Here is a 26,183-nt window from a genome sequence, read left to right on the forward strand (position 1 = left end):
GTTGTCTGAACAGACACCTGATTTAATGCAATGTGATAGAATTCAGACTAGAATCGAACGGAAAAATCATAGACGTCAGAATGGGTTGTGTTTTTACTGTGGTGATTCTACACATGTTATATCAGCATGCTCTAAACGCCTAACAAAGGTTGTTAGTCCTGTCACCATTGGTAATTTGCAACCTAAATTTATTTTGTCTGTGACTTTAATTTGCTCATTGTCTTCCTACCCTGTTATGGCATTTGTGGATTCAGGTGCTGCCCTGAGTCTTATGGACTTGTCGTTTGCCAAGCGCTGTGGTTTTGTTCTGGAGCCTTTAGTAAATCCTATCCCTCTTAGAGGAATTGATGCTACGCCATTGGCGGAAAATAAGCCGCAGTTTTGGACACAAGTGACCATGTGCACGACTCCTGAACATCGGGAGGTGATTCGTTTTCTTGTTCTGCATAAAATGCATGATTTGGTCGTTTTAGGTCTGCCATGGTTACAGACCCATAATCCAGTTTTGGATTGGAGGGCTATGTCTGTGTCAAGTTGGGGCTGTCAGGGAATTCATTGCGATTCCCCGCCGGTGTCTATTGCTTCCTCTACTCCTTCAGAAGTTCCTGAGTATTTGTTTGACTATCAGGATGTATTCAGTGAGTCCAGGTCCAGTGTTCTTCCTCCTCATAGGGACTGTGACTGCGCTATAGATTTGATTCCGGGTAGTAAATTTCCTAAGGGAAGATTATTTAATCTGTCTGTACCTGAGCATGCCGCAATGCGTTCTTATATCAAGGAGTCCTTGGAGAAGGGGCATATTCGTCCATCCTCTTCCCCTCTTGGTGCGGGATTCTTTTTTGTGGCCAAGAAGGACGGATCTTTGAGACCTTGTATAGACTATCGGCTTCTGAATAAAATCACTGTTAAATTTCAGTATCCTTTGCCTCTATTGTCGGACTTGTTTGCCCGGATTAAGGGTGCCAGGTGGTTCACCAAGATAGATCTTCGTGGTGCGTACAACCTTGTGCGCATTAAGCAGGGAGATGAATGGAAAACTGCATTTAATACGCCCGAAGGTCATTTTGAGTACTTGGTGATGCCTTTTGGGCTCTCTAATGCTCCTTCAGTGTTTCAGTCCTTTATGCATGACATCTTCCGGAAGTATCTGGATAAATTTATGATTGTTTATCTGGATGATATTCTGTTTTTTTCTGATGATTGGGACTCTCATATAAAGCAGGTCAGGATGGTGTTTCAGGTTTTGCGTGAGAATGTTTTGTTTGTGAAGGGCTCAAAGTGTCTCTTTGGAGTGCAGAAGGTTCCCTTTTTGGGTTTTATTTTCTCCCCTTCTGCTGTGGAGATGGACCCAGTCAAGGTCCGAGCTATTCATGATTGGACTCAACCCACGTCTGTTAAGAGTCTTCAGAAGTTCTTGGGTTTTGCTAACTTCTACCGTCGTTTTATCGCTAACTTTTCTAGCGTTGTTAAACCTTTGACGGATATGACCAAGAAAGGTTCTGATGTTGCTAATTGGGCTCCTGCAGCCGTGGAGGCCTTCCAAGAGCTGAAGCGCCGGTTTACTTCGGCGCCTGTTTTGTGTCAGCCTGATGTCTCGCTTCCCTTTCAGGTTGAAGTGGATGCTTCTGAGATCGGTGCAGGGGCTGTTTGGCGCAGAGAGGCTCTGGTTGCTCTGTAATGAGACCATGTGCTTTTTTTTCTAGGAAGTTTTCGCCTGCTGAGCGGAACTATGATGTTGGGAATCGGGAGTTGTTGGCCATGAAGTGGGCATTTGAGGAGTGGCGTCATTGGCTCGAGGGTGCTAAGCATCGTGTGGTGGTCTTGACTGATCACAAAAATCTGATGTATCTCGAGTCTGCTAAGCGCCTGAATCCTAGACAGGCTCGTTGGTCATTGTTTTTCTCCCGTTTTGACTTTGTGGTCTCGTACCTGCCTGGTTCGAAGAATGTGAAGGCTGATGCTCTTTCTAGGAGCTTTGTGCCTGACTCTCCTGGAGTCTCAGAGCCAGCTGGTATTCTTAAAGAGGGAGTAATCTTGTCGGCCATTTCTCCTGATTTGCGACGTGTGTTGCAGAGATTTCAGGCTGGTAGACCTGACTCTTGTCCACCTGACAGACTGTTTGTTCCTGATAAATGGACCAGCAGAGTCATTTCCGAGGTTCATTCCTCGGTGTTGGCAGGGCATCCGGGGATTTTTGGCACCAGAGATTTGGTAGCTAGGTCCTTTTGGTGGCCTTCTTTGTCACGGGATGTGCGGTCATTTGTGCAGTCCTGTGGGACTTGTGCTCGGGCTAAGCCTTGCTGTTCTCGTGCCAGCGGGTTGCTTTTGCCCTTGCCTATCCCGAAGAGGCCTTGGACACACATTTCCATGGATTTCATTTCAGATCTTCCGGTGTCTCAAGGAATGTCTGTCATCTGGGTGGTGTGTGATCGTTTTTCCAAGATGGTCCATTTGGTGTCCTTGCCTAAGTTGCCCTCCTCTTCCGATCTGGTTCCTTTGTTCTTTCAGAATGTGGTTCGTTTACACGGCATTCCTGAGAATATCGTGTCTGACAGAGGATCCCAGTTTGTGTCCAGGTTCTGGCGATCCTTTTGTGCTAAGATGGGCATTGATTTGTCGTTTTCGTCTGCCTTTCATCCTCAGACTAATGGCCAAACGGAGCGAACTAATCAGACACTGGAGGCTTATTTGAGGTGTTTTGTTTCTGCAGATCAGGATGATTGGGTGACCTTCTTGCCATTGGCTGAGTTTGCCCTTAATAATCGGGCTAGTTACGCTACTTTGGTTTCGCCATTTTTCTGCAACTCTGGTTTTCATCCTCGTTTTTCCTCGGGACATGTTGAACCTTCTGACTGTCCTGGGGTGGATTCCGTGGTGGATAGGTTGCAGCGGATTTGGAATCATGTGGTGGACAACTTAAAGTTGTCACAGGAGAAGGCTCAGCGTTTTGCCAACCGCCGCCGCGGTGTGGGTCCCCGACTTCGTGTTGGGGATTTGGTATGGCTGTCTTCTCGGTTTGTTCCTATGAAGGTCTCCTCTCCTAAATTCAAGCCTCGCTTCATCGGTCCTTATAAGATTTTGGAAATCCTTAATCCAGTGTCCTTTCGTTTGGATCTTCCGGTGTCGTTTGCCATTCACAACGTGTTCCATAGGTCTTTGTTGCGGCGGTACGTTGTGCCTGTGGTTCCTTCTGTTGAGCCTCCTGCTCCGGTGTTGGTTGAGGGCGAGTTGGAGTACGTGGTGGAGAAGATCTTGGATTCTCGTCTCTCTAGACGGAGGCTTCAGTATCTGGTCAAATGGAGGGGCTATGGTCAGGAGGATAATTCCTGGGTGGTCGCCTCTGATGTTCATGCAGCCGATTTGGTTCGTGCCTTTCACGCTGCTCATCCTGATCGCCCTGGTGGTCTTGGTGAGGGTTCGGTGACCCCTCCTTAAAGGGGGGGTACTGTTGTGAACTATACTTCTTGGCTTCCTCTTGTGGTCTCTAGTGGTATGGCACTGGGATTGTCTTTCCCCAGCTTGGTACCCACCTGGTTCGTTAGGCCAGGGGTGTTGCTATTTAAACTTCCTGGATTCTCAGTCTGGTGCCTGGCATCGTTGTAATCAGTTCATTTCTGTTTGCTCCTGTCTGCTGGTCCTGGTTCTTTGCAAGATAAGCTAAGTCCTGCTTCCTTATTTTTTGGTTATTTGCATTGTTCAAATTTTTGTCCAGCTTGTACAAAATGTGATTCCTGATATTGCTGGAAGCTCTAGGGGGCTGATATTCTCCCCCCACACCGTTAGTCGGTTCGGGGGTTCTTGAATATTCAGCGTGGATATTTTGATAGGGTTTTTTGCTGACCGTATAAGTCATCTTCCTATATTCTGCTATTAGTCAGTGGGCCTCTCTTTGCTAAAACCTAGTTCATTCTTATGTTTGTCTTTTCTTCTTACCTCACCGTTATTATTCGTTGGGGGCTTGTATTCAACTTTGGGGTCTTTTCTCTGGAGGCAAGAAAGGTCTTATTTTCCCTTATAGGGTTAGTTAGTTCTCCGGCTGGCGCGAGACGTCTAGAATCAACGTAGGTACGTTCCCCGGCTACTACTAGTTGTTGTGCTAGGATCAGGTATACGGTCAGCCTAGTTACCACTTCCCTATGAGCTGGTTTTTTGTGTTTGCAGACTTTGTTGTAACCTCTGAGATCCTCTGCCATTGGGGTCATAACAGGTTATTGAGGCTCAGGAAAACCTGTCCCAAATTCTGCTGGAAAAGACTTTAGTGGCAGAGCCGGCTAAGAGGTGAGTTCTGCAATGAGGGCATTATTCCAAGGTGGCTGGACAGAAAAAGACTTTGCAGCTTATATCTCGCCACTACTGGTGGCCTACCATGCATAACGAAATTGTGGAGTTGGTTTCCACTTGTCCTCCCTGTGCCTGTAACAACAATGCTAAGCAAATCCCATCTGGGCGACTCCTACTTCTCCTGGTGTCCTCAGCTCCTTGGCAGCATATTGGTATGGATTTTATTACAGATCTTCCTGTGTCAAAAACCCAAACAAAATTTTCACTTAGGTTGTAATTTTTGAAAAAAAAACCACATAGAAAAACCCTAAAAACTTTCCTTTTATTAAATATGCTTCAAAAATTCTAAAAATTAAAAAAAAACACAGATACAAAAAAGCACCTTTCAGTCCTTAAGAACAAGGTTTGTGTATATTAGTATATACACACTTATACAGAGATTTTAGGAAAAAAATATTCCTGTCATGTCCCTACCAACACCCTAATAATCTGGTAGCCTTCCTGACAACAGAGGTTGGCACCCTAAATTCGATATGGTATTAAGACCATTCGTTACAGCATTGCCCTCATATTTAAGGGGCACCACTGACCTCATAACTAAACTTGATGGGGTAATAGTGGAACCAAACACCATTCTTATATCCATTGATGTTAAAGCTCTATACTCAAGCATACATCATGAGGCAGGTGTTGCAGCCACCGAATATTTTCTTAATACAAGAGGCAGACATCTATTTCCACACAAGTTTGTAGTGGAATTGCTTGAGTATATCCAAAGACATAACTTTTTTCTGTTTAATGGAAAATTCTACCACCAGCTCAGGGGCACAGCAATGGGGAGCCCCTGTGCCCCCACCTGCTAACCTGCTCCTGGGCTGCTGGGAGGATACCGTGGTGTTTGGGGATGGGGATGTCAAATCGTTAGCAGCCACTATACCTCCCCCCAAAAAAAGAAGGGACATGGATAGATCAGAGATCGGTAGGATTGTAGCTTCTGTAAATATATTACACCTTCAAACACGTTTCAGAGCTCAGTTACCAAAAGAATTTATACAAACAAATGCTTTGCAAACTGTAGGACCGAGGGGGCGATCTGCTTGTGCACCTGTTCCTGCCCCAAAAGATTATGTGGGTAAAACCAAGAGACAATTACGTGTTAGAATAGGAGAGCCTCTGGGAGATATCAGGAACAAGAGAGACACCCCAATAGCAAGGCATGTGAATTCTCAACATCTGGGTGACCTTGAAAGCATTAGATTTAGAACCATTGAAGTGGTTACTCCATCTGTAAGACAAGGCAACTGATACAAGAAAATTCTACAGAGGGAAAGTAGGGGGACATTTTGGCTAGAGAGTTTGAGTCCAGCTGGTTTAAATGAGCAAATTAGCTTCGTAAGTTTCATATGAGTTTGTTGTTTTGTAGAAACATTTCTGATAAAAGAACCCTATTAAGCCAATTGAACCTACTATCGGTTGATGTGTGCCAATATTGGATTGAGCACTATAGCAATGGAAGCACTTATAATGGTATGTAAATATACGGGAGGGGGTTATAGATAACCCTTCTTCTGGGTCCCATTATTCTCTTTGGATCCAATATGTATAACCTACCTTGTGGACTGTGCACAATTTTATAAAAGACAATAAAAACTTGTCTTTAATCAGCCGCTAAGTTTAAAATTATATACCGGGGGCGCTTTAAAAATAAATAAACATCTGTAATAAAGGTGCATAATGTGCACCTCAGTGGATTTAAATACATGTACAGTAGCAGATTAAACTGTCTTACTACGGGCTAGATGGATAATGCGGAAAGAATGTCTGTAGCTGGGTTCAGCACCTGTTCACACTTAGTCTATGTATGGATGTGACGGTCAGTTTTTTCAAATATATTATTTAGCCTTCTGACTGAGCACTCCGCCTCCTAGCCCAGGTGTTTTAATCACAGCAGGTCCAGCACCCCTCCACAGAGAGAGAGAATATGAGTCTAGGCAGAGGTTTTCACAGGTACCCATTCACATGGAGACGTTTATTCTCAGCGAGGTAGGCAAGCGTAGGACCTGATATACGAGAGATGCCGTAAAGGGGCTATCAGGTACACATAAAATTGGCCATTTTTATGCGCTAAACGCTCTCATTTTTCATATTTCTAGTGCAGTATTGCAGTTCAGTTTTCATGTTTCATGTTTGCATGTCTTAGCGCTGCAGTGTGCTGCCTTTTTTACTTGACTATATATGAGTTGGTTACTCTGGGTTCAGCACCTGTTTACACTTAGTCTATGTATGGATGTGACGGTCAGTTTTTTCAAATATATTATTTAGCCTTCTGACTGAGCACTCCGCCTCCTAGCCCAGGTGTTTTAATCGCAGCAGGTCCAGCACCCCTCCACAGAGAGAGAGAATATGAGTCTAGGCAGAGGTTTTCACAGGTACCCATTCACATGGAGACGTTTATTCTCAGCGAGGTAGGTAAGCGAAGGACCTGATATACGAGAGATGCCGTAAAGGGGCTATCAGGTACACAAAAAATTGGCCATTTTTATGCGCTAAACGCTCTCATTTTTCATATTTCTAGTGCAGTATTGCAGTTCAGTTTTCATGTTTGCATGTCTTAGCGCTGCAGTGTGCTGCCTTTTTGACTTGACTATATATGAGTTGGTTACTCTGGGTTCAGCACCTGTTCACACTTAGTCTATGTATGGATGTGACGGTCAGTTTTTTCAAATATATTATTTAGCCTTCTGACTGAGCACTCCGCCTCCTAGCCCAGGTGTTTTAATCGCAGCAGGTCCAGCACCCCTCCACAGAGAGAGAGAATATGAGTCTAGGCAGAGGTTTTCACAGGTACCCATTCACATGGAGACGTTTATTCTCAGCGAGGTAGGCAAGCGTAGGACCTGATATACGAGAGATGCCGTAAAGGGGCTATCAGGTACACATAAAATTGGCCATTTTTATGCGCTAAACGCTTTCATTTTTCATATTTCTAGTGCAGTATTGCAGTTCAGTTTTCATGTTTCATGTTTGCATGTCTTAGCGCTGCAGTGTGCTGCCTTTTTTACTTGACTATATATGAGTTGGTTACTCTGGGTTCAGCACCTGTTCACACTTAGTCTATGTATGGATGTGACGGTCAGTTTTTTCAAATATAATCCAGAATGATAGGCAGGGTTTATAAAAAAATATACAAAAGATTTTACTAAGGGGACAAAGAATACAGCATATGCAGTGCATAAAATAAACAAGATTAAAGCAGGAATCTTACTATGGTGATCACAGACATGATTTGGCTTAGGGAAGGAGAGCACTTTGATTGGGGATGTCCAGTGAAGGGGATTGTGCATACACCGATATACAGTATATCTTTCTGCATGAACCCAGATCTTAATTAACCTTGACTTTTTATCAGCACCTAAGTTACACCCAGACTCCCCTCCTTGATGACCTCACGTGGGCTGCGTAGTGGGATGTTCTCAGCCCTTCAGGATTTTATATAATTACCAACAATAACAATAGCATCACTCCTGAAGACTGCAGAAGTTCAAGGTCGCCGCTATGCTATTTAGCGCGATTTTACCCTTCCATATAGATAATAAACATGACATGGCTGGAGTCAGCGATCTACTGATTTGGGGCTTATAGGCAGGCATTGCTTTATGGATTTTATTGTTTTCTATTATAGTGTCTTATAGTCAAAAAACTATGGTAAGTTGTAAAGTAATTTCCCTTTCTTATTTAATTATACGACTGTCTGTTATATCTTTTTGTACAATTTGTCAATAACATATATTGTTTCTCCCCTTCTGAGTTGTTTTTGACGGTCAATAAAATATGATTTTCCAGTAATTCATTTTTCACACTATAGGTATGATAATGCATTCTCTCTGTGTGGCATTTTCCAGCGGTGTCGGCACTTGCATTCCTGGGGTTGATGTAAGGTTGTTACATTATGTGAAACCTGCCCCCAATCAGCACTGGTGTCACCATCTCCACATTCCCAAATCAAACATCACAAAGTCAGAGAACAGCTGCAGCCCTGGCTTCCAGTTGATATTCAATATATCCAAGGTGGGGGGGGACAGAAAAGCTGGCACTGATTGGGAACAGGGCTCATGTGATGCAACAACCTCACATGAGCCTCGGGAATGCAAGTCCCGACATCAGTGGAATGGCACCGGCACGGAAGTCGAGATGAGTGTTTTTATTTTAACGAGGCCAAACATGGGAAATGACAAGGGGTTGTTGTCGGGTAAATCATTTCCAACATAATGAACATGGAAAAAAAGCTTCTCCCCTGTGTGACTGCTCTGATGTTTATTAAGAGTTGATTTTCAAGCAAAACAGTTACCACAATAAGATTATAAAAAAGGCATCTCTCCGAAGAGACTTTTCTGGTCAATAAGAAAAGATGAATTCTTCACAAAATATTTTCCACATTCTGAACAGAAAAAGGCTTCTCCTCTGTGTGAGTTCTCTGATGTGTGTTAAGACTTGATTTCCTTGTAAAATATTTCTCACATTGTGAGCATGAAAAAGGCTTCTCACCTGTGTGAGTTCTCTGATGTTTGACAAGACTTGATTTCTCTGTAAAACATTTCCCACATTCTGAACAGTAAAAAGGCTTCTCCCCTGTGTGAGTTCTCTGATGTGCGCCAAGATGTGATTTAGTTGCAAAACATTTCCAACATTCTGAACATGAAAATAGCTTCTCCCCTGTGTGACTTCTCTTATGTGTGATAAGACTTGATTTCCTTGTAAAATATTTCTCACACTGTGAACATGAAAAAGGTTTCTCCCCTGTGTGAGTTCTCTGATGTTTGACAAGACTTGATTTCTCTGCAAAACATTTCCCACATTCTGAACATGAAAAAGGCTTCTCCCCTGTGTGAGTTCTCTGATGTGTGCTAAGATTTGATGTATTTGTAAAACATTTCCCACATTCTGAACATGAAAATAGCTTGTCCCCTGTGTGAGTTCTCTGATGTGTGAGAAGATTTGATTTTGTTGTAAAATATTTCTCACATTCTGAACAGGAAAAAGGCTTCTCCCCTGTGTGAATTCTCTGATGTGCGCTAAGATGTGATGCATTTGCAAAACATTTCCAACATTCTGAACATGAAAATAGCTTCTCCCTTGTGTGACTTCTCTGATGTTTGATAAGATTTGATTTCCTTGTAAAATGTTTCTCACATTGTGAGCACAAAAAAGTCTTATCACCTGTGTGAGTTCTCTGATGTTTGACAAGACTTGATTTCTCTGTAAAGCATTTCCCACATTCGGAACATAAAAAAGGCTTCTCCCCTGTGTGAATTCTCTTATGTGCGCTAAAATGTGAAGTATTCGTAAAACATTTCCCACATTCTGAACATGAAAATAGCTTCTCCCCTGTGTGAGTTCTCTGATGTGTGATAAGATTTGATTTCCTTGTAAAATATTTCTCACATTGTGAACATGAAAAAGGCTTCTCCCCTGTGTGAGTTCTCTGGTGACTAACCAGATTGTATTTCTTGTTAAAACATTTCCCACACTTGGAACAAGAATAGTTATTCTTTACTGAATGAATGTTTTGATGTTTCAGTAAAGATTTTTCAAAAGGAAAATGATTTCCATATTCTAAACCTGAAAATGATTTGTTTGCTTCATGAGCAGTTAGTTTTTGAATGCTTATTTTGTGACTTTGATTTTCCTTAGCAGTCTGTAATGAATCAGACGACAGGACATGTTTGAAAGGATCAGATGAGAGATTATCGCTGTGAAGGGATGTTGGTGTATCTGGAGTAATGGCAGTCCCTTTATTTGTATCCTGTGGAATCTCAATATTATCTGATTGAAAAATTGAAGATATCAGCTGTCCCTCTGTTCTCCTGGTACAGTCATCTGCCAAGAATAAAATCAGTTATTAATTTTTAATATATCTTTAACTTATATTTTTGAACATTTCTACTTAAACTGTCTGTAAACATAGCAAGTTATGCAAAAATATTGATTTACCAAGACAATAACAGTTCATTGGCTAATCGAAAACCTCATAACATGCACAAGTAGATTGTGGTGCTCGAATAAAAAGCCACCAAACTGTATTGTAGGCAAAAATAATACCAATTAAAACTATACTCATTTGAAAAAAAAAAGTCCCTGCTCAGGTCCATCATCTGTTAGTGGAAAAACAGATTTGCACATTATTAGTGGCTCAAAGTCTTTTGAAAAGCAACATGGCTTCTAAAAACCAATCCAGCAATATCAGCTCTGCCGGAAGGTGCCAGATACAAGCTTATTCTCCTCTGGTTCAGTTCTCTGTTCTCAGCTCCCGACTTCTGAATTCGTTACCTGTTACTGACTACTCTTGCATCTTCTGATTTGGCATTTTCTCTGCCTTCCTGGTTCTGACCCGGCAACCTGACTATTCTTCTTCTTATCTCTCACAACAGAACAGCAGGTAACAACGTGGCCCAAGCCTAGGGGTCTCTATGTAAGTCCAAATCCGTGTATATCTTTTAACCTCTTTCTGACATATGGGCATAATAGTCCGCTGCTGTCGAACACTCTGCCTTTGATGAGGGCACTGGCGATGAGCCCTCATCTTTCCACTCAGGTCAGCTGTTTTGAACAGCTGCCATGTGCCCAGAACAGCCGGGGGTGGAATCGCAATCCTCCCGCAGCTATTAACCCGTTAAATTAGGCGACAAAGAGGAAATTAAAATGATACAGCATGAATTGAAGTATAAAATAAAGGAGGCCCAGAAAGCCTTCAGAATTAAACTTGAAAAGAAACTGTCCCACAATAATACCAGGGACGTTTGGTCAGGAATGAAATTACTGACTGGGCTTAAGGTAAGGTCTGATCACGGGGGAGGAAATCTGGACAAGGCTAATGAGATGAACGAGTATTTCAATAGATTTAGCAGTACATGTGTACTGCCAACTGGAAGTGGAGGGGAATTGGGTGCAAATTCTGCAACATCGATATTGGAGGAGGAGCAGACTAATTTTAGAGTATCCGAAAATGATGTGAGGAGGCAGTTTAAGTCACTTAACATTGGTAAAGCTGCTGGACCTGATGGACTCAGCTCACGTGTCCTTAAAGTGTGTGCAGACCAGCTGTGTACTGTCTTTACACTCCTATTTAATGGAAGCCTACAAACACAGAGGGTACCTGTGTTATGGAAAACTTCCTGTCTGGTGCCGGTACCCAAGACTTCTTCTCCTGCAACCCTAAATGACTATCGTCCGGTAGCCTTAACATCTCACGCTATGAAGGCCTTGGAAAGATTAGTGCTTGCTCACTTAAGACCAAGGGTCAATGCTTTTATCGATCCCCTTCAGTTTGCTTACCGACATAGATTGGGGGTGGATGATGCTATTCTTTCTCTGTTACATAGTGTACATTCATTTCTGGAGACTGACGGAACCATGGTGCGAGCGATGTTCTTTGATTTCTCGAGTGCATTTAATTCCCTGCAGCCACCTTTACTACACAAAAAGATGACTGATATGAAGGTGGAGGTGGGGATGAGAAATTGGATAACTGACTACCTATCAGATCGGCCACAGTTTGTACAGATGGGAGCAGTTGTGTCAAGCAGATTATTGAGCAGTGTAGGTGCCCCCCAGGGAACGGTGCTTGCACCCTTTCTATTCACACTGTATACATCGGACTTTCAGTATAAATCTGATCTTTGCCACCTTCAAAAATTTTCGGATGACTCCGTGGTTGTGGGATGTATTAGGGGAGATCGGGGGGATGAGGAATATAGAAGGGTGGTGTCGAATTTCGTGGATTGGTGCAATGGTAACTATCTACAACTAAATGTTAAGAAAACTAAGGAGTTGGTGGCCAACTATAGCAGGATTAAGTTGGAATGCTTACCGATCACTATTGCTGGTCAGGAGGTAGAGCAGGTGGAGAGTTATAAATATTTGGGGGTCCATTTGGATAGCAAACTGGACTGGAGATGCCACTCAGAGACTGTCTACAAGAAGGGGATGAGCAGATTGTATTTCCTAAGGAAACTGAGGTCTTTTAATGTGTGTAGCAAAATGTTAGAAATGTTCTACCAATCTGTAGTGGCAAGTGCCATCTTTTTTGCAATCATATGCTGGGGTAATAGTGTGCGGGCCTCTGATGCTAATAGGCTGAATAAGCTTATCAAAAAGGCAAGCTCTGCTGTCGGCTGCAATCTGGACTCTCTTGAGGAGGTAGTGGAGAGAAGAACTCTGAGAAAGTGTAGGGCAATCATGAACAATAATGCACATCCACTATATGAGCTATTCATGAGACAGAAGAGCACCTTCAGTAACCGGCTAATACTTCTGAGGTGTAAGAAGGAAAAATTTAGGAAATCGTTTGTGCCAACTGCTATGGGGATGTACAACAATAACATTAGGGTTAAATCATAAAGGGGATTGTCTACTTTATTTCTTCTACTTTTCAGTTCACCCGCTGTGTTTGTCCTATTCTAATGTATAATGTATAATGTTCTTCTGTCAACTCCACTGTCATGTCAATTATGTAATTCATTTTATGATTCTTATGATGTAAGTTGTGCTGCTGTGATACCATAATTTCCCACGGGATCAATAAAGTGTATCGTATCGTATCGTATCGTAAATGCCACTGTCAAACGCTGACAGAGGCATTTAACATGCTCTTCCGGTAATCATGGCCAGAAATCTCGCCCACCGGTGACCCCGTAATGTGATGGCAGGTCACCGATGCATTGGCATTACTACTAGAACTCTCCTGGAGACCTCTAGGTTTGTCACTGCTGGATTGCTATGAGCACTCTTAGCAAGTGAGTAATTCTGCTACATACAGGTGGATCTGATCATCGCCTGTATGTAGCAGTGCTGATCGAGCTATGGCAGCTTTTAGTCTCCCATGAAGACTATTGAAGCATGCCAAAAGTAAAAAAAAAAGTTTTTAACATAAAAAAAATATATAAGAGTTCAAGTTACCCACCTTTCTCCCCATTCAAAATAAAACAATAATAATAATTAAAAAAAATCAAACATACACATATTTGGTATAACCACATTCAGAATAGCCAGATCCATCAACTAAAAAAAAGGATTAACCTCATCGTTAAGCGGCGTAACATGAAAAAAACTTAAATACACCAGAATAATATTTTTTTTTTGGTCACTGCGACATTCCATTAAAATGCAGTAACGGGAGATCAAAAGATCGTATCTGCACCACAATGATATAATTAAAAACGTCAGCTCAGCACGCGAAAAATAAACCCTCACCCAACCAGAGATCCTGAAAATTGAAAACACTACTAGTATCGTAAAATGGCGCAATTTTTTAAATTTTTTTTAAAACAAAGTTTGGAATTTTATTTCACCACGTAGACATGTTTGGTGTCTATGAACAAGTAATGACCTGGAGAATCATAATGGCAAGTCAGTTGTAGCATTTAGTGAACCTAATAAAAAAGCAAAAACGAAAAACAAGTGTGGGATTGCACGTTTTTTTGGCAATTCCACCGCACTTGGAATTTTTTTTCCTGTTTTCGAGTACGAGACATGGTAAAACCAATTGTGTCGTTCAAAAGCACAACTTGTCCTGCAAAAAACAAGCCCTCACAGCCATTTTGACCAAAAAATAAGAAAGTTATGGCTCTGGGAAGAGCAAAAAATGAAAATGCAAAACCAAAAATACCTCTGGTCGATAAGGGGTTAAAGGAAGATGAGCAAGGCAATCCCTGTGATATGGAAAACGGAGTAGATCGCGCCAAGCTTGTTCGTAGTAGCCACATTTGAGTTGCCAGGTGACCATGAACAGTGCCGCCAATATATTGTGTCTCCAAACTATTCCAGCAAGATTTACATTCAAATAGCTAAATGGCGCTCCTTCTCGTCTTAACTCCACTATGTGCCCAGACTGTAGTGTACAACTGTATCTAGGGTATTGTTGGATTCAAGAGAAGTTGTAAAATTATTTGTAAGGTCCATTTGTTTCCTATTACACTTTTTGATGAATTCCAAAGATATCACCATATAAAGTGACAAATGTCAAAATTGAAATATGAGACCTGACTAGGAAGATAAAACTGGCTGTGGTTAGTGGTTAAATCAAAGTCTTTCGGGAACTAACTACTGTAATCAAAAACCGAGTATAGAAAATAACATCTACTGAAATGATCAAACTCAACAGTCCTCATCAGTAAAACATGAGTAACTAATGGTGAAACTTCTCTGGAGTAATTAGAGTATGTGGATTCGTAATTCTTGCACGTTTTGTGGCTGTCTAACAGTCGCAAAACATGCGGCTGCAGGGACTCACACAAGTCATTCAAGAATAGAGAAATTAAGAGTTTACAGGGAAAAAAGTACTTTACTTTTACTATATAATGACTTGCATATAAAAAGTATTTATTAAAAAAATCAATTAAAGTAAACCGAAATTGATTTTTTTAATTCAAAAACTGGAAATTTCAGTGTAATTTATGAAGAAAGCAAGAAGAGACAAAAATTAAGGACTCCGATACACCCTGTATTAGACATAAGGGAGGTTCTCCTACACATTCTGTTCAAATTGTCATGCAGTGGTACTTGTAAACCCATAAAGCTATACGCCAAGTGCCAAAAATTAAAAGCGGGGTCATTCATACACACTTGAAGGCACCAACTGTACTACCTTATTCAAATATTGTGAACAAAGTGTAGTTCTAGTACTGCTGTCATCTGGTGGTGTGAAAAAACCGGGTCTAATCCTGGCTTTGTTCATTTCTAGCAGAATGAGCCTGTCAGCAGTTTCTGTTGACAGGTGAAAGCGCCAGTCTATTATGATTCCCCAGCGGCACTAAGAACTCGCTCAGACAAGATGCTAGCGCAGGAAACCACAACACCTCCAAGGCATAGAGGGACAGATCATGCCAGGTGTCCAGCTTTGAGACCCAATATCTGAACGTCACAGAGGAATTATGGAGTATGCTTGTTTTGTAAGCCAGTTATTGCTTGACCCTATTTAAAAACGTTTCCATCCTTGTCAAAAATACCCAGTCATCAGGGCCTAGACGCTAAGAGGGTGTCATGATATTGGACCAGGTCTTTGACAGTGTACCCCTGCATCTGCTGTACATGGTGTGTGCCTCACTCGCCTTGCCTCCTTGGATGGGCAAGCTGCCCCCTGCTGCTAGTGTTGTCTGATGGAGAATTTGTGTCAACATCTTTTCCTTCTGGCCTTCTGGTATATCACCATTTCAGTATACCTCTCCATCTCAGGAGGGAGAGGTGCAAACAGGGGCGCCGCTATCATGAGGCAAGTTGAGCCCTTTGCTTCAGGCGGCAGTCATCACTGAAAGACAGGGGGCGGCAGAGCGGCAGTCAGAACACGTGGTGCCGACTCTCCATAATCCCTGACATTTGCTGAGTGTCACTAGTGCGGTGCGCGCACCCCTGCTCACAACCCAGAACCTATTGGCTGCTCTGTGCGCACAGGACCTGTGATGAGGTCACAGGAAGGGAGTAGTCAGGGGTCACATGATCGGGACATCCATGGATTGCAGGACTCTGCTGTGCTGGTTGCCATGGTAAGCTACCTTATGTGTGGGGTCAGGAGGGGTTTACAGTGTGGATGTAGCAGAGAAGTGTGTGTACGAGGTGTATGGAGCGGAGCTGAATGTGTACGAGGTGTACGGAGCGGAGCAACATGTGGATGAGGTGTACGGAGCGGAGCCGCGTATGTATGAGGTGTACGGAGCGGAGCCGTGTGTGTATGAGGTGAGCAGAGCAGAGCCGGGTGTGTATGAGGTGTATGGAGCGCAGCCGTGTGTGAAGGTGTACGGAGCGCAGCCGCGTGTGTAGGAGTAACTATGTGTGGCCATTATACGGTATGCAGTATCATGTGCGGCCATTATACAGTATTGAGCACTGTGTGTGGCCATTATACAGTATGGAGCACCATGTGTGGCCATTATACAGTATGGAGCATCATGCGTGGCCAATATACAGTATGGAGCATCATGTGTGGCCATTATACAGTATGGAGCATCATGTATGGGCAATATACAGCATGGAGCACTATTTGTGGCCAATAAACAGTATGGCGCATCATGTGTGGCCATTATACAGTATGGAGCATCATGTGGGGCTATAATACAGTATGGAGCATCATGTGGGGCCATTATATAGTATGGAGCATCATGTGGGGCCATTATACAGTATAGAGCATCATGTCGGGCCATTATACAGTATGGAGCATCATGTGGGGCCATTATACAGTATGAAGCATCATGTGGGGCCATTATACTGTACGGAGCATCAGGTGGGGCCATTATACAGTATGGAGCATCATGTGTGGCCGTTATACAGTATGGATGCGGCCGTTATACAGTATGGAGCATCATGTGGGGCCATTATACAGTATGTAGCATTATGTGTGGCCATTATTCAGTATGGAGCATCATGTGCGGCCATTACACAGTATGGAGCATCATGTGTGGCCAATATACAGTATGCAGCATGTGTATGGAGCAATATATGGGGCTCATTATTCTGTATAGAGCACTGTGGTGCCCAGAATACTGTATAGAGGACTATACTGTCTGATTTATGACCTATTGTAGAATGTACAATAGCTATCACTCATGTAATGTATGGGGGACTGTCTATGAGATGGGAGCCCTATAGGGGGGCTGTACTGTATATGTGTTTGAGGGGGCACCGTTTTGAAGTTTGCCTCAGGCAGCAGTGTGGCTAGGTTCACCCCTGGGTGCAAACTTCTCCTTGAAGCATGGGTCTAGGAGGGTGTACAACCAGTGCTCTTTTCTGCCTAAAATGAATATAACACGAGAGTCACGGGAAAGGCAGCAGTACATGAAGTATGCCATATGTGCCAAGTTCCCTACAGCCAACACTTCCCTGTCTCCACCATAATGACTATTCCCCATCTCCTCTAATCTCTTCCTACTCATTCCCCTCCTCAGCCCATCCACATAGGAAACTTGTGTGTGTACTAGACACTGTTGCACTGAGCATATTAAATGAGGCTGAGCTAGGTAGTATCTCCATGTCTCATGTCTTCCTCCATCTCCACCTGATCTGCATGTAAAGCTTCATGTTTGTCAGCAGCAACTGTTGAAGTAGGCACAGAAGCAGGATCGTTGTGCTGGTGATGGCATCATCACTGCTCATGATCTTTGTGGAGTTCTCAAAGTCTTGGAGAACCGCAAACATGTCATACATCCATGCTGACTCTTCAGTTATGTGCGGAGTCTGACCAGAATATAGACAAGCACGATGGAGCTGGTATTTCACAACTGGTCTCTGCCACTCACAAAGCCTTGCCAGCTTGTGCAGTGTGGCATTCCAATGCATGGCCACGTCGCACACCAGTCGGTGAGCTGGCACCTGCATGTGCTGCTGCAACACTGCCAGAGCGACGGTAGCTGTAGCTGACTGTGGAAATGGGCGCCCATGCGGCGTACTTTGATCAGAAGCTCTGGCAACTGTGTAGGTTTTCAGCAACTGAGGGCTAGGGCCAATTTCATTAAGTGTCACATTCAGTTAGAGAAAGTGTGGTGAGGTGACTGCAGCAGTCACAGTCAATAGGCTGCTAGGGAAAGTGTGAGTATGTTACTCAAGCAAGTGCATTGTCAAAAACCCTTCCATGCAAATCCATCTGCAGGCTTGGGAACCCTGAGATGAACATCGGGGCCTGTAAGTGCTCTAAGCCTGCGGAGCTGGAGGGAAAGAAGGACTTAAACTCTCAGAGGCAGGAGGTGATGGAATTTGGGTGCATTGCTTGTGATGGAGAAGAATTCCTAGGGCTAGCGGAGTTAGCAAGAGAGATGCTCTGCCCATACCGAGAATTAGGGCTAAAGTTAAGTCCAGTACCTGTGGGAAAGTCCTTAACCCATTGGGCCCTATCCTATATGCCTTATTGTAATGACCGAAAGCTGCCAATAAAAGTTTGACTACTTTAACAAATTCAATGTCCCCCGGATTGTTTGCTTTGAAGGTTCTGGAATATGGGAGCATAGAGACAATGGAAGCCTATGGGCCACAAGTAAGTGTGGTGCACCCCACACACAGCAGCACTCTGGGACTGGGACATATTTTGTCTGTAGGGTGCCAGAGTGTGCAGAAGCAGCAGCTCGCCCACAAATACCTCAATCAGTCACCTTACACAAGCATGGTACGTGTGTGAGCTTGCCAACCTTCAGAAACTCCACCAGGTTACACCCATTATCACACACCACCATAGCTGGTTGTAGTCTGGTCTGTTATTCCTTTCAATAACTCTGCAGCGGTGTGTGGTTTGTCTCCTTGACAAATTACTTTCAGAGGAGTCTGTTTCCGCTTTGCTAAGGCAGTGCTGCAGAGCTTCCAGCTGATGTAGACAACATGCTCTGAGATAGCAAATCAAAGATGATAGATGAGAAGTAGGGGCTCCAGGAACTGGAGTAGGATGTGGAGGAAACCCTGATAGAAGTAGGTCCAACAATCCTACGTGTAGGCAGCACATGTGCCATGCCATGGTGGGACTCGGGCCCAGCCTCCACAAAATCACTCAGTGTGCTGTCAGGGAATTGTAGCATGCCTGAGCACACACGATTATCAACGTGTTGGACGTTAATTGGACAATCACAGTAACCATGTTGGAAAGGACATGGGTGATCATAGTGAACACGTGCTGGTATAAGGGGAGGGGGGGGGGGACGCCACACCAGGACAAATACCAGGACAAATAGTGGCAGCTGGGGACCAAGTAGCAAAGGACCAAATGTGTATACCTGTAGCAGGCCATTTTTTTTTATTTATTTCTAACTATGGGAATTTCACATAAACCAAGTTCTACAGTATATATGACAATAGTCAGTTTTGGAACAACCAAATGTGCAGACCTGTAGCAGGCCAATTTTTCTTTTTCATTTCAAACAAAAAATGTCACTCAAAGCAGGTTATACACTATGTACACTCCCTGACAGAAGTTATGTGGCTTATCCATGTTATGTAAATAAAAGCTTATAACCTGACATTAAATTAATCCATTGGTTGTATAAATTATTCTTTTGAAAGCTGAAACCCTCCGAAATGTGGTTTAGGTTAAGAAAATAAATTGGCATCAATGCAGAAATATTGATTAGTTAATATTTCACAGAATGGTCAGATTTTGGCAAGACAAAAGTTTTGTCGCCCACAGAAAGTAATGTGATATTCAAACAAATAATTAACTTAAAATACAAATATATGTTGCCTAACATTGGTGAATGAAGTTGTGGTGCTAGTTCATATTTTGTGTGACTTCCATGAGCTTGAAGGACTGCATCCATGCGGTTCAACAATGATTCATACAATTTAATAATGAAGTCATCAGGAATAGCAATATGTGTGTCGCACGGATTTATGTCTTTTTTCATCAACTAAGGAACTTGCCCCTCAGAGTATGAGGGGTCATCACAACAGAACGAGACCCCAGAGGACAATAAAACATTCCTTATCTAAGAACTGGCCCAATATTTATAGACATAACTGTTTATCACTCATGGTAATTCTGCTTCATGTCACCTGTCTTATCCATGGTTTTTCCTTTTTTTTTTCCCCCCTGTGCTACGTTGTGCATAAATATGTGATTCTACAGAATTTCTTTTAGTCTTTGCCTGATGAAGAGACCTGTGTAGTCTCGAAAGCTTGCAATTTGTTACCATCTTTTCAGTTAGCCATTAAAAGGTATCAACCACTGATGATTCTCAATTCTAAATATTTTTCTATCTACTGGCTAACACGGTACCAAGATATATATCTTTCTTATATATCATAGAAATTTAACAGAAAGCAACTAATGCTTTATGGATGACTAATTAAATCAGATAAATTTTAAGAGATTTTTTTATTGCCTTATAGATCACCAAAATGTCACAAAAAGCACCAAATACTATATGGATAACTAATTAAATCCAGAAATATTTTTCAACACTTTTTGTAGTTTTATATACCACCGTAATGTTGCAATAACCACGTTCAACTGTATGGATGACTAACTGAATCCAGAATTTTTTTTTAATTAAAGTAAATATTTTGAAAGTGTAGTTGATGTACTTCTACACTTATAAAAGCTTTGCAGAAGGTGCAAAGCAAGGAAAACATTATAAAGCAAGAGTGCGGAATCTGTTTGTCATGGTCCGTTGGATATATTCTGTTTGGAGCGTCTAGGGTTAAATCCGGAATAGCCTCCTTTTGGTTTCTCGGAGGCTTTTTATAGTCTCTTTCTGTGACCTGCTTTGTCAGTTATACCCCTGTGTGCATGTGTTTTGTGCCTGTGTTCTAGCTTGCTTGTATGGTTTTGACCCGGTTCTGTTCCCTGCGGTGGTTTTGTCCTTTGATTCTGTACTGTGCATCTGCTTCTCTGGTGTTCTGACTCCTGCTACGTCCCTGACTTTTCTTGATCAGACTGTCCCTTGTGTACTGCGTTTGCCTTTCTGGTTCACAGACCTCGGCTTATCTTGGATTCCGTCTTCCTCCTGTGTTCTGTTATTCCCCTGGTGTCTGGCAGACCTCTCTCCCCTCTCCCTGTCCCTGGGGTCCCAGTAGCGTCCCGCCCTCATCTTTAGGAGCAGCGCGAGGCCCCGCCTCTTTCCCCACTGACCTGCGGTCACGTTCCACAGGTCCTGTCAGCACACTCCCCACCCAGCGCTCGGCTTTCTGCAGCCCCGCTCAGTAGCTGTCATCTCACCCAGCTCGCGGATGCTGTGAGTTCAGCTGTCACAGTTTGCCGGAGGCTCCCTGCTCTAACTATCAGGACTGCTGAAACCCCTGGTAAGTGCCCATCCGACAGTTTCGCCTGACATTATAACCGACCCCGTATTTTCTTAACTTTCCTTCTCTGGGGAAGGGTGGGGAAGTTATGGATCCCATGCAGGTATTGTCTGAGCAGATCCAACACCTGACTCAGCTGTTTCAGAAACTTAATGTGGAGCAGCGTACCATGACTCATGCACAGCGGCAATTAGCTGATACTGTGCAAGGGGCAGTTTCTGCTGGTAACATGGGATCGGGGGTAGTCGGGATGTTGCCTTGGTGTCCCCTGAAACCCCGGGTAAGCTTCCGGATACATTTTCAGGACACAACAAGGATCTTTGAGCCTTCAAAGAGGGGTGCAAACTTTTATTTTTCCCTAAGAACCTGTTCCTCGGGTGATGAGTTTCAGTGAGTGGGGGTCGTTATATCTTTACTTAGAGGGGCCCCCCCAAGCTTGGGCTTTTTCCCCATCTTCCCTCAGCCTCTGAGAGATTGACGGTGGATGCTTTCTTTGAAGCTTTGGGGCATATTTATGATGAATCTGACAGACTGCGCCTGGCGGAGGACATGGTAATGAGTGTGTGTAAGGGGAAGCACTCGGCCCTTGCAGGGTTTGTTCCGGAGAGGCTTGTCCAAATGCCTTAAGGATGCTCTGGCACTTCACCCTCCACCCGACTCTTTGGAGGACGCTATGACCCAAGCTGTACGCATAGATCTCAGATTACGGGAAAGAGGGGTAATGCAGCATGATACCCCTCTATTCTCCAGTTGTAAAGGAACTGGTGCCACTCCAGAGCCTATGGAAATTGGTACCATTACACTTAAGGGAAAAAGAAAGGAGACGCCGCCGTGAGATGCAACTATGTTTTTACTGCGGATAACCTGGACACTGGAAGAGGGATTGTCCTTCCTGTCCAGAGTCCTCCAAGGTGACAGGAAACGACTAGGTTTGGGTGGTGGTCGAGGAAGCTGACTAGACATTTAGGCACATTTCTCCTCATGCTCTAAAATGTTACTAAGGCTGCTGTCACACTAGCAGTATTTGCTCAGTATTTTACATCAGTATTTGTATGCAAAAACCAGGAGTGGGTGATAAATACAGAAGTGGTGCATCTGTTTCTGTTATACTTTTCCTCTATTTGTTCCACTCCTGGTTTTGGCTTACAAATACTGATGTAAAATACTGACCAAATACTGCTAGTGTGACAGCAGCCTAAAAGTTGAACTGTTGGTGGACAACTGTCATTTTTCTTCCACAGCTTTGGTGGACAGTGGTTCATCCATCAATCTGATCAGCAATTGTGTTGTTTCCCAATTCAAGATAAGGATAGTCAGGCTCAAGACCCCACTCAAAATCGTGGCCATTGACTCATCTCCCCTCACCCAAGCTGGGATTCTTTATGTTTGAGTCTTTTTAGTTACAAATTGGTGCTTCTCACGTGGGGGAGTTAAAATGTTTTGTTTTGGACAATCTGCCTTCAGGGCTGGTGCTGGGAATGCCGTGGCTGCAACGCCATAACCCTGTCATTATCTGGGAGTCGGGCGAGATTGTCATGTGGGGTTCGGAATGTGTTAATTCCTGTTATAAATCAATTTTATGTGTGGAACCTGCAAATTCTGTTTGTGTCATCTGTTAGTCTGGAGGGTATTCCGGAGTACCTAAAAGACATCGAGAATGTATTTTCTGAAAGCGAGGCCGAGGCTTTACCACTGCATAGACCCTATGATTGCGCTACTGATTTAAGGCCCCGTCTCACATAGCGAGATCGCTGCTGAGTCACAAGTTTTGTGACGCAACAGCGACCTCAGTAGCGATCTCGCTATGTGTGACACGTACCAGCGATCAGGCCCCTGCTGCGAGATCGCTGGTCATGTCAGAATGGCCTGGACCTTTTTTTGGTCGTTGAGGTCCCGCTGACATCGCTGAATCGGTGTGTGTGACACCGATCCAGCGATGTCTTCACTGGTAACCAGGGTAAACATCAGGTTACTAAGCGCAGGGCCGCGCTTAGTAACCCGATGTTTACCCTGGTTACCAGCGTAAATGTAAAAAAAACCAAACACTACATACTCACCATCTGATGTCCGTCAGGTCCCTTGGCGTCTGCTTCCTGCTCTGACTGCCGCCGTAAAGTGAGAGCGCAGCAGTGACGTCACCGCTGCGCTCTGCTCTCACTGTACGGCGGCTCAGTCAGAGCGGGAAGCAGACGGCAAGGGACCTGACGGGCAACAGATGGTGAGTATGTACTGTTTGGTTTTTTTTACATTTACGCTGGTAACCAGGGTAAACATCGGGTTACTAAGCGCGGCCCTGCGCTTAGTAACCCGATGTTTACCCTGGTTACCCGGGTGCTGCAGGAGGACTTCGGCATCGTTGAAGACAGTTTCAACGATGCCGAAGTCGTTCCCCTGATCGTTGGTCGCTGGAGAGAGCTGTCTGTGTGACAGCTCCCCAGCGACCACACAGCGACCACACAGCGACGCTGCAGCGATCAGCATCGTTGTCTGTATCGCTGCAGCGTCGCTGTGTGAGACGGGGCCTTTAATTTCCAGGGCTAAACTGTCTAAAGCTTGTTTATTTAATTTGTCATGTCTGGAGAGATTAGCCATGAAGGAGTATATTGCTGAAAGCCTTCGTAAGGGGTATATATATGGCCTTCCGTTTCTCCTGTGGGTGCTGGTTTCTTTTTTGTTAAGAAAAAAGATGGCGGTTTACGCCCCTGCCTTGACTTTCGGGAACTTAACAAAATTATGGTGAGGAACACTTACCCCTTTCCTCTTATTCCAGATTTGTGTAATCAGCTCTGGGGCTAAATGGTTCTCCAAACTCAACTTTCGGGGGGCTTACAATCTGATTAGGGTACGGGAAGGGGATGAATAGAAAACTGCCTCTCTCAAGTCAGAGGGTCTTTTTGAAAATTTGGTGATGCCATTCGGTCTCACTAATGCCTCAGCTGTATTACAAAATTTTATAAATGTGGTTTTTGCGGACCTCATAGGCCGCTTTGTGGTAATTTACTGAGATGACATTCTGATGTATTCTCCAGAAACTCTGACAAACAGTTGATTCTCCCTAACTTGAAAAAATGTTCGTTCTTTGTACAGGAGTTATCTTTTCTTGGACTTATTGTATCAGCAGAGGGGTTTCGAATGGATCCCAAGAAGGTGCAAGATATAGTTGAGTGGTTTCAACCCCAGGGCCTCAGAGGACTCCAGCACTTCTTAGGATTCGCTAACTATTACCGCAAATTCATCAAAGGGTTTTTGCAGATAGTTAAGCCCCTCACAGACCTCACATGTAAGGGGGCGGATGTTAAAAATTGGTCTTCATTGGCTAAACGGTCTTTTCTAACTCTGAAGAAATGTTTCATATCTGCCCCAATTTTGATACAACCTGACCTGTACAAACCATTTGTTGCTGATGATGATGCTTCAGAGGTGGGGGTGGGAGCAGTGTTGTCCCAGGGGCCCGCTACTTTAACTAACCTTATGCCCTGAGCCTTCTTCTCCAGGAAGTTCTCTTCGGTCGAGAGGAACTATGATATGGGCAATAGGGAGCTCCTAGCTGTTAAATTGGCATTCGAAGAATGGAGGCATTTTTTGGAGGGGCGGCTCAACTTATCATTGTGATTAGGGTTGAGCAAAACGGATCGGTCATTTTCATAAGTCGCCGACTTTTGGCAAAGTCGGGTTTCATGAAACCCGACCCGATCCCAGCGTGGGATCTGCCATGCGGTACACGATCTTCGCGCCAAAGTCGCGTTTCAAATGACGCTTAAAGCGCCATTTCTCAGCCAATGAAGGTGCACGCAGAGTGTGGGCAGCGTGATGACATAGGTCCTGGTCCCCACCATCTTAGAGAAGGGCATGGCAGTGATTGGCTTGCTTTCTGCGGCGCCACAGGGGCTATAAAGGGGCGTTCCCGCCGACCGCCATGTTACTGCTGCTGATCTGAGCATAGGGAGAGGTTGCTGCCGCTTCGTCAGTAGCAGGGATAGCGTTAGGCAGGGTATATTAACCCCCAAACCGCTTGTGCTGTAGCGATTTCCACTGTCCAACACCACCTTTTGTTTGCAGGGACAGTGGAGGCAAGATTTCTGTGCAACAGCTCTGTAGCTTATAAGGCTCCCTGATCGCTGCGGTGCTGTGTGTACGCCGCTGTGCAAACCAACTGCTTTTTTAAAAGCACAAATCCTGTTGCTCCTTCCTTTCTGCACAGCTATCTTGTTTGTTTGTCCTCATTTTTTGTGTGCAGCAGTCCTTTTTATTGCTGCCTGCCATACTTTTCAGAGATTATTGTAGCGAGATAGTAATTGTACTACGGTCCCTTTTTTATTTTTTTAATATCTTCCAGCCACTTTCAGCCCCTGAAATTGTGTAGTGTAAAACAGTGGGCCTGTATTTTTCTGCAGTGTCCCACACCTAAGAAGGGAGATTTATATTGCCAATCAGTGCATCTGTGCCAGTGCTGTCTGTGGTATCTGTCTTTCATTTTTTTGCCACAGAAAATATACTGTGATATAGTGGGCCTGATTTATTCACTTGTCTCCCATATAAAAAAAAAATATATTAAAGGGAGAATAATCTTGCCAAATCTGTGCCAGTGCTGTCTGTGGTATATGTCATTCATTTTTTGCCACAGAAAATATACTGTGATATAGTGGGCCTGATTAAATCCTGCATTCTCCCACACATAAAGAGGGAAATTTCTATTGACAGTGTGTGCATCTGCGTGCGTCAGTCCTGTTTGTGGCATATCTGCCAGCCTCTTTCTGCCAATCAAACTGTGTAGTGTAATACAGTGGGCCTCATTTTTTCCAGCATTCGCCCACACATAAAAAAGGGAGATTTTAATTCACAACAAGTTTACGTTCACCTTCTACCAGCTTGTACAGGACCACATAACGGTTGTTAGTTTGGTTTAATTTTTCCAAGAATGAGGAAGTCTGGTGGAAGAGGTCGTGGCCGTGGGCGGTCATTGCCAGCTGGTAATGATGGTGGTGGCGCATCTGGTGGTAGTGAGAAAAGCAAAATGGCACCTAAGTCTCAAGTTGTTGAGCCAGCGTCATCATCTGGCTACACAAGGCCTCGAAGGCTCCCTTTTCTGGGAGTAGGAAAACCGCTTTTGAAGCCCCAGCAGCAGGAACAAGTTTTGG

General features: G+C 43.8%; 1 protein-coding gene across 2 annotated transcripts in view; it reads right to left on the reverse strand.

The window, feature by feature from the left end:
- Nucleotides 1-7,460: 7,460 nt before the first annotated feature.
- The window catches only part of LOC143768056 (uncharacterized), a 77,467-nt gene continuing 58,744 nt past the window's right edge, over nucleotides 7,461-26,183 (reverse strand). For both annotated transcript variants that reach the window (XM_077256725.1, XM_077256726.1), the window contains exon 7: nucleotides 7,461-10,158. In XM_077256725.1, coding sequence (XP_077112840.1) covers nucleotides 8,699-10,158 — 1,460 coding nt within the window. In that variant the 3' untranslated portion in view covers nucleotides 7,461-8,698. The remainder of the gene's footprint in view (nucleotides 10,159-26,183) is intronic.

The sequence above is a fragment of the Ranitomeya variabilis genome, chromosome 4 (assembly GCF_051348905.1).
Source record: "Ranitomeya variabilis isolate aRanVar5 chromosome 4, aRanVar5.hap1, whole genome shotgun sequence".
NCBI classification, from domain to species: Eukaryota; Metazoa; Chordata; class Amphibia; order Anura; family Dendrobatidae; genus Ranitomeya; species Ranitomeya variabilis.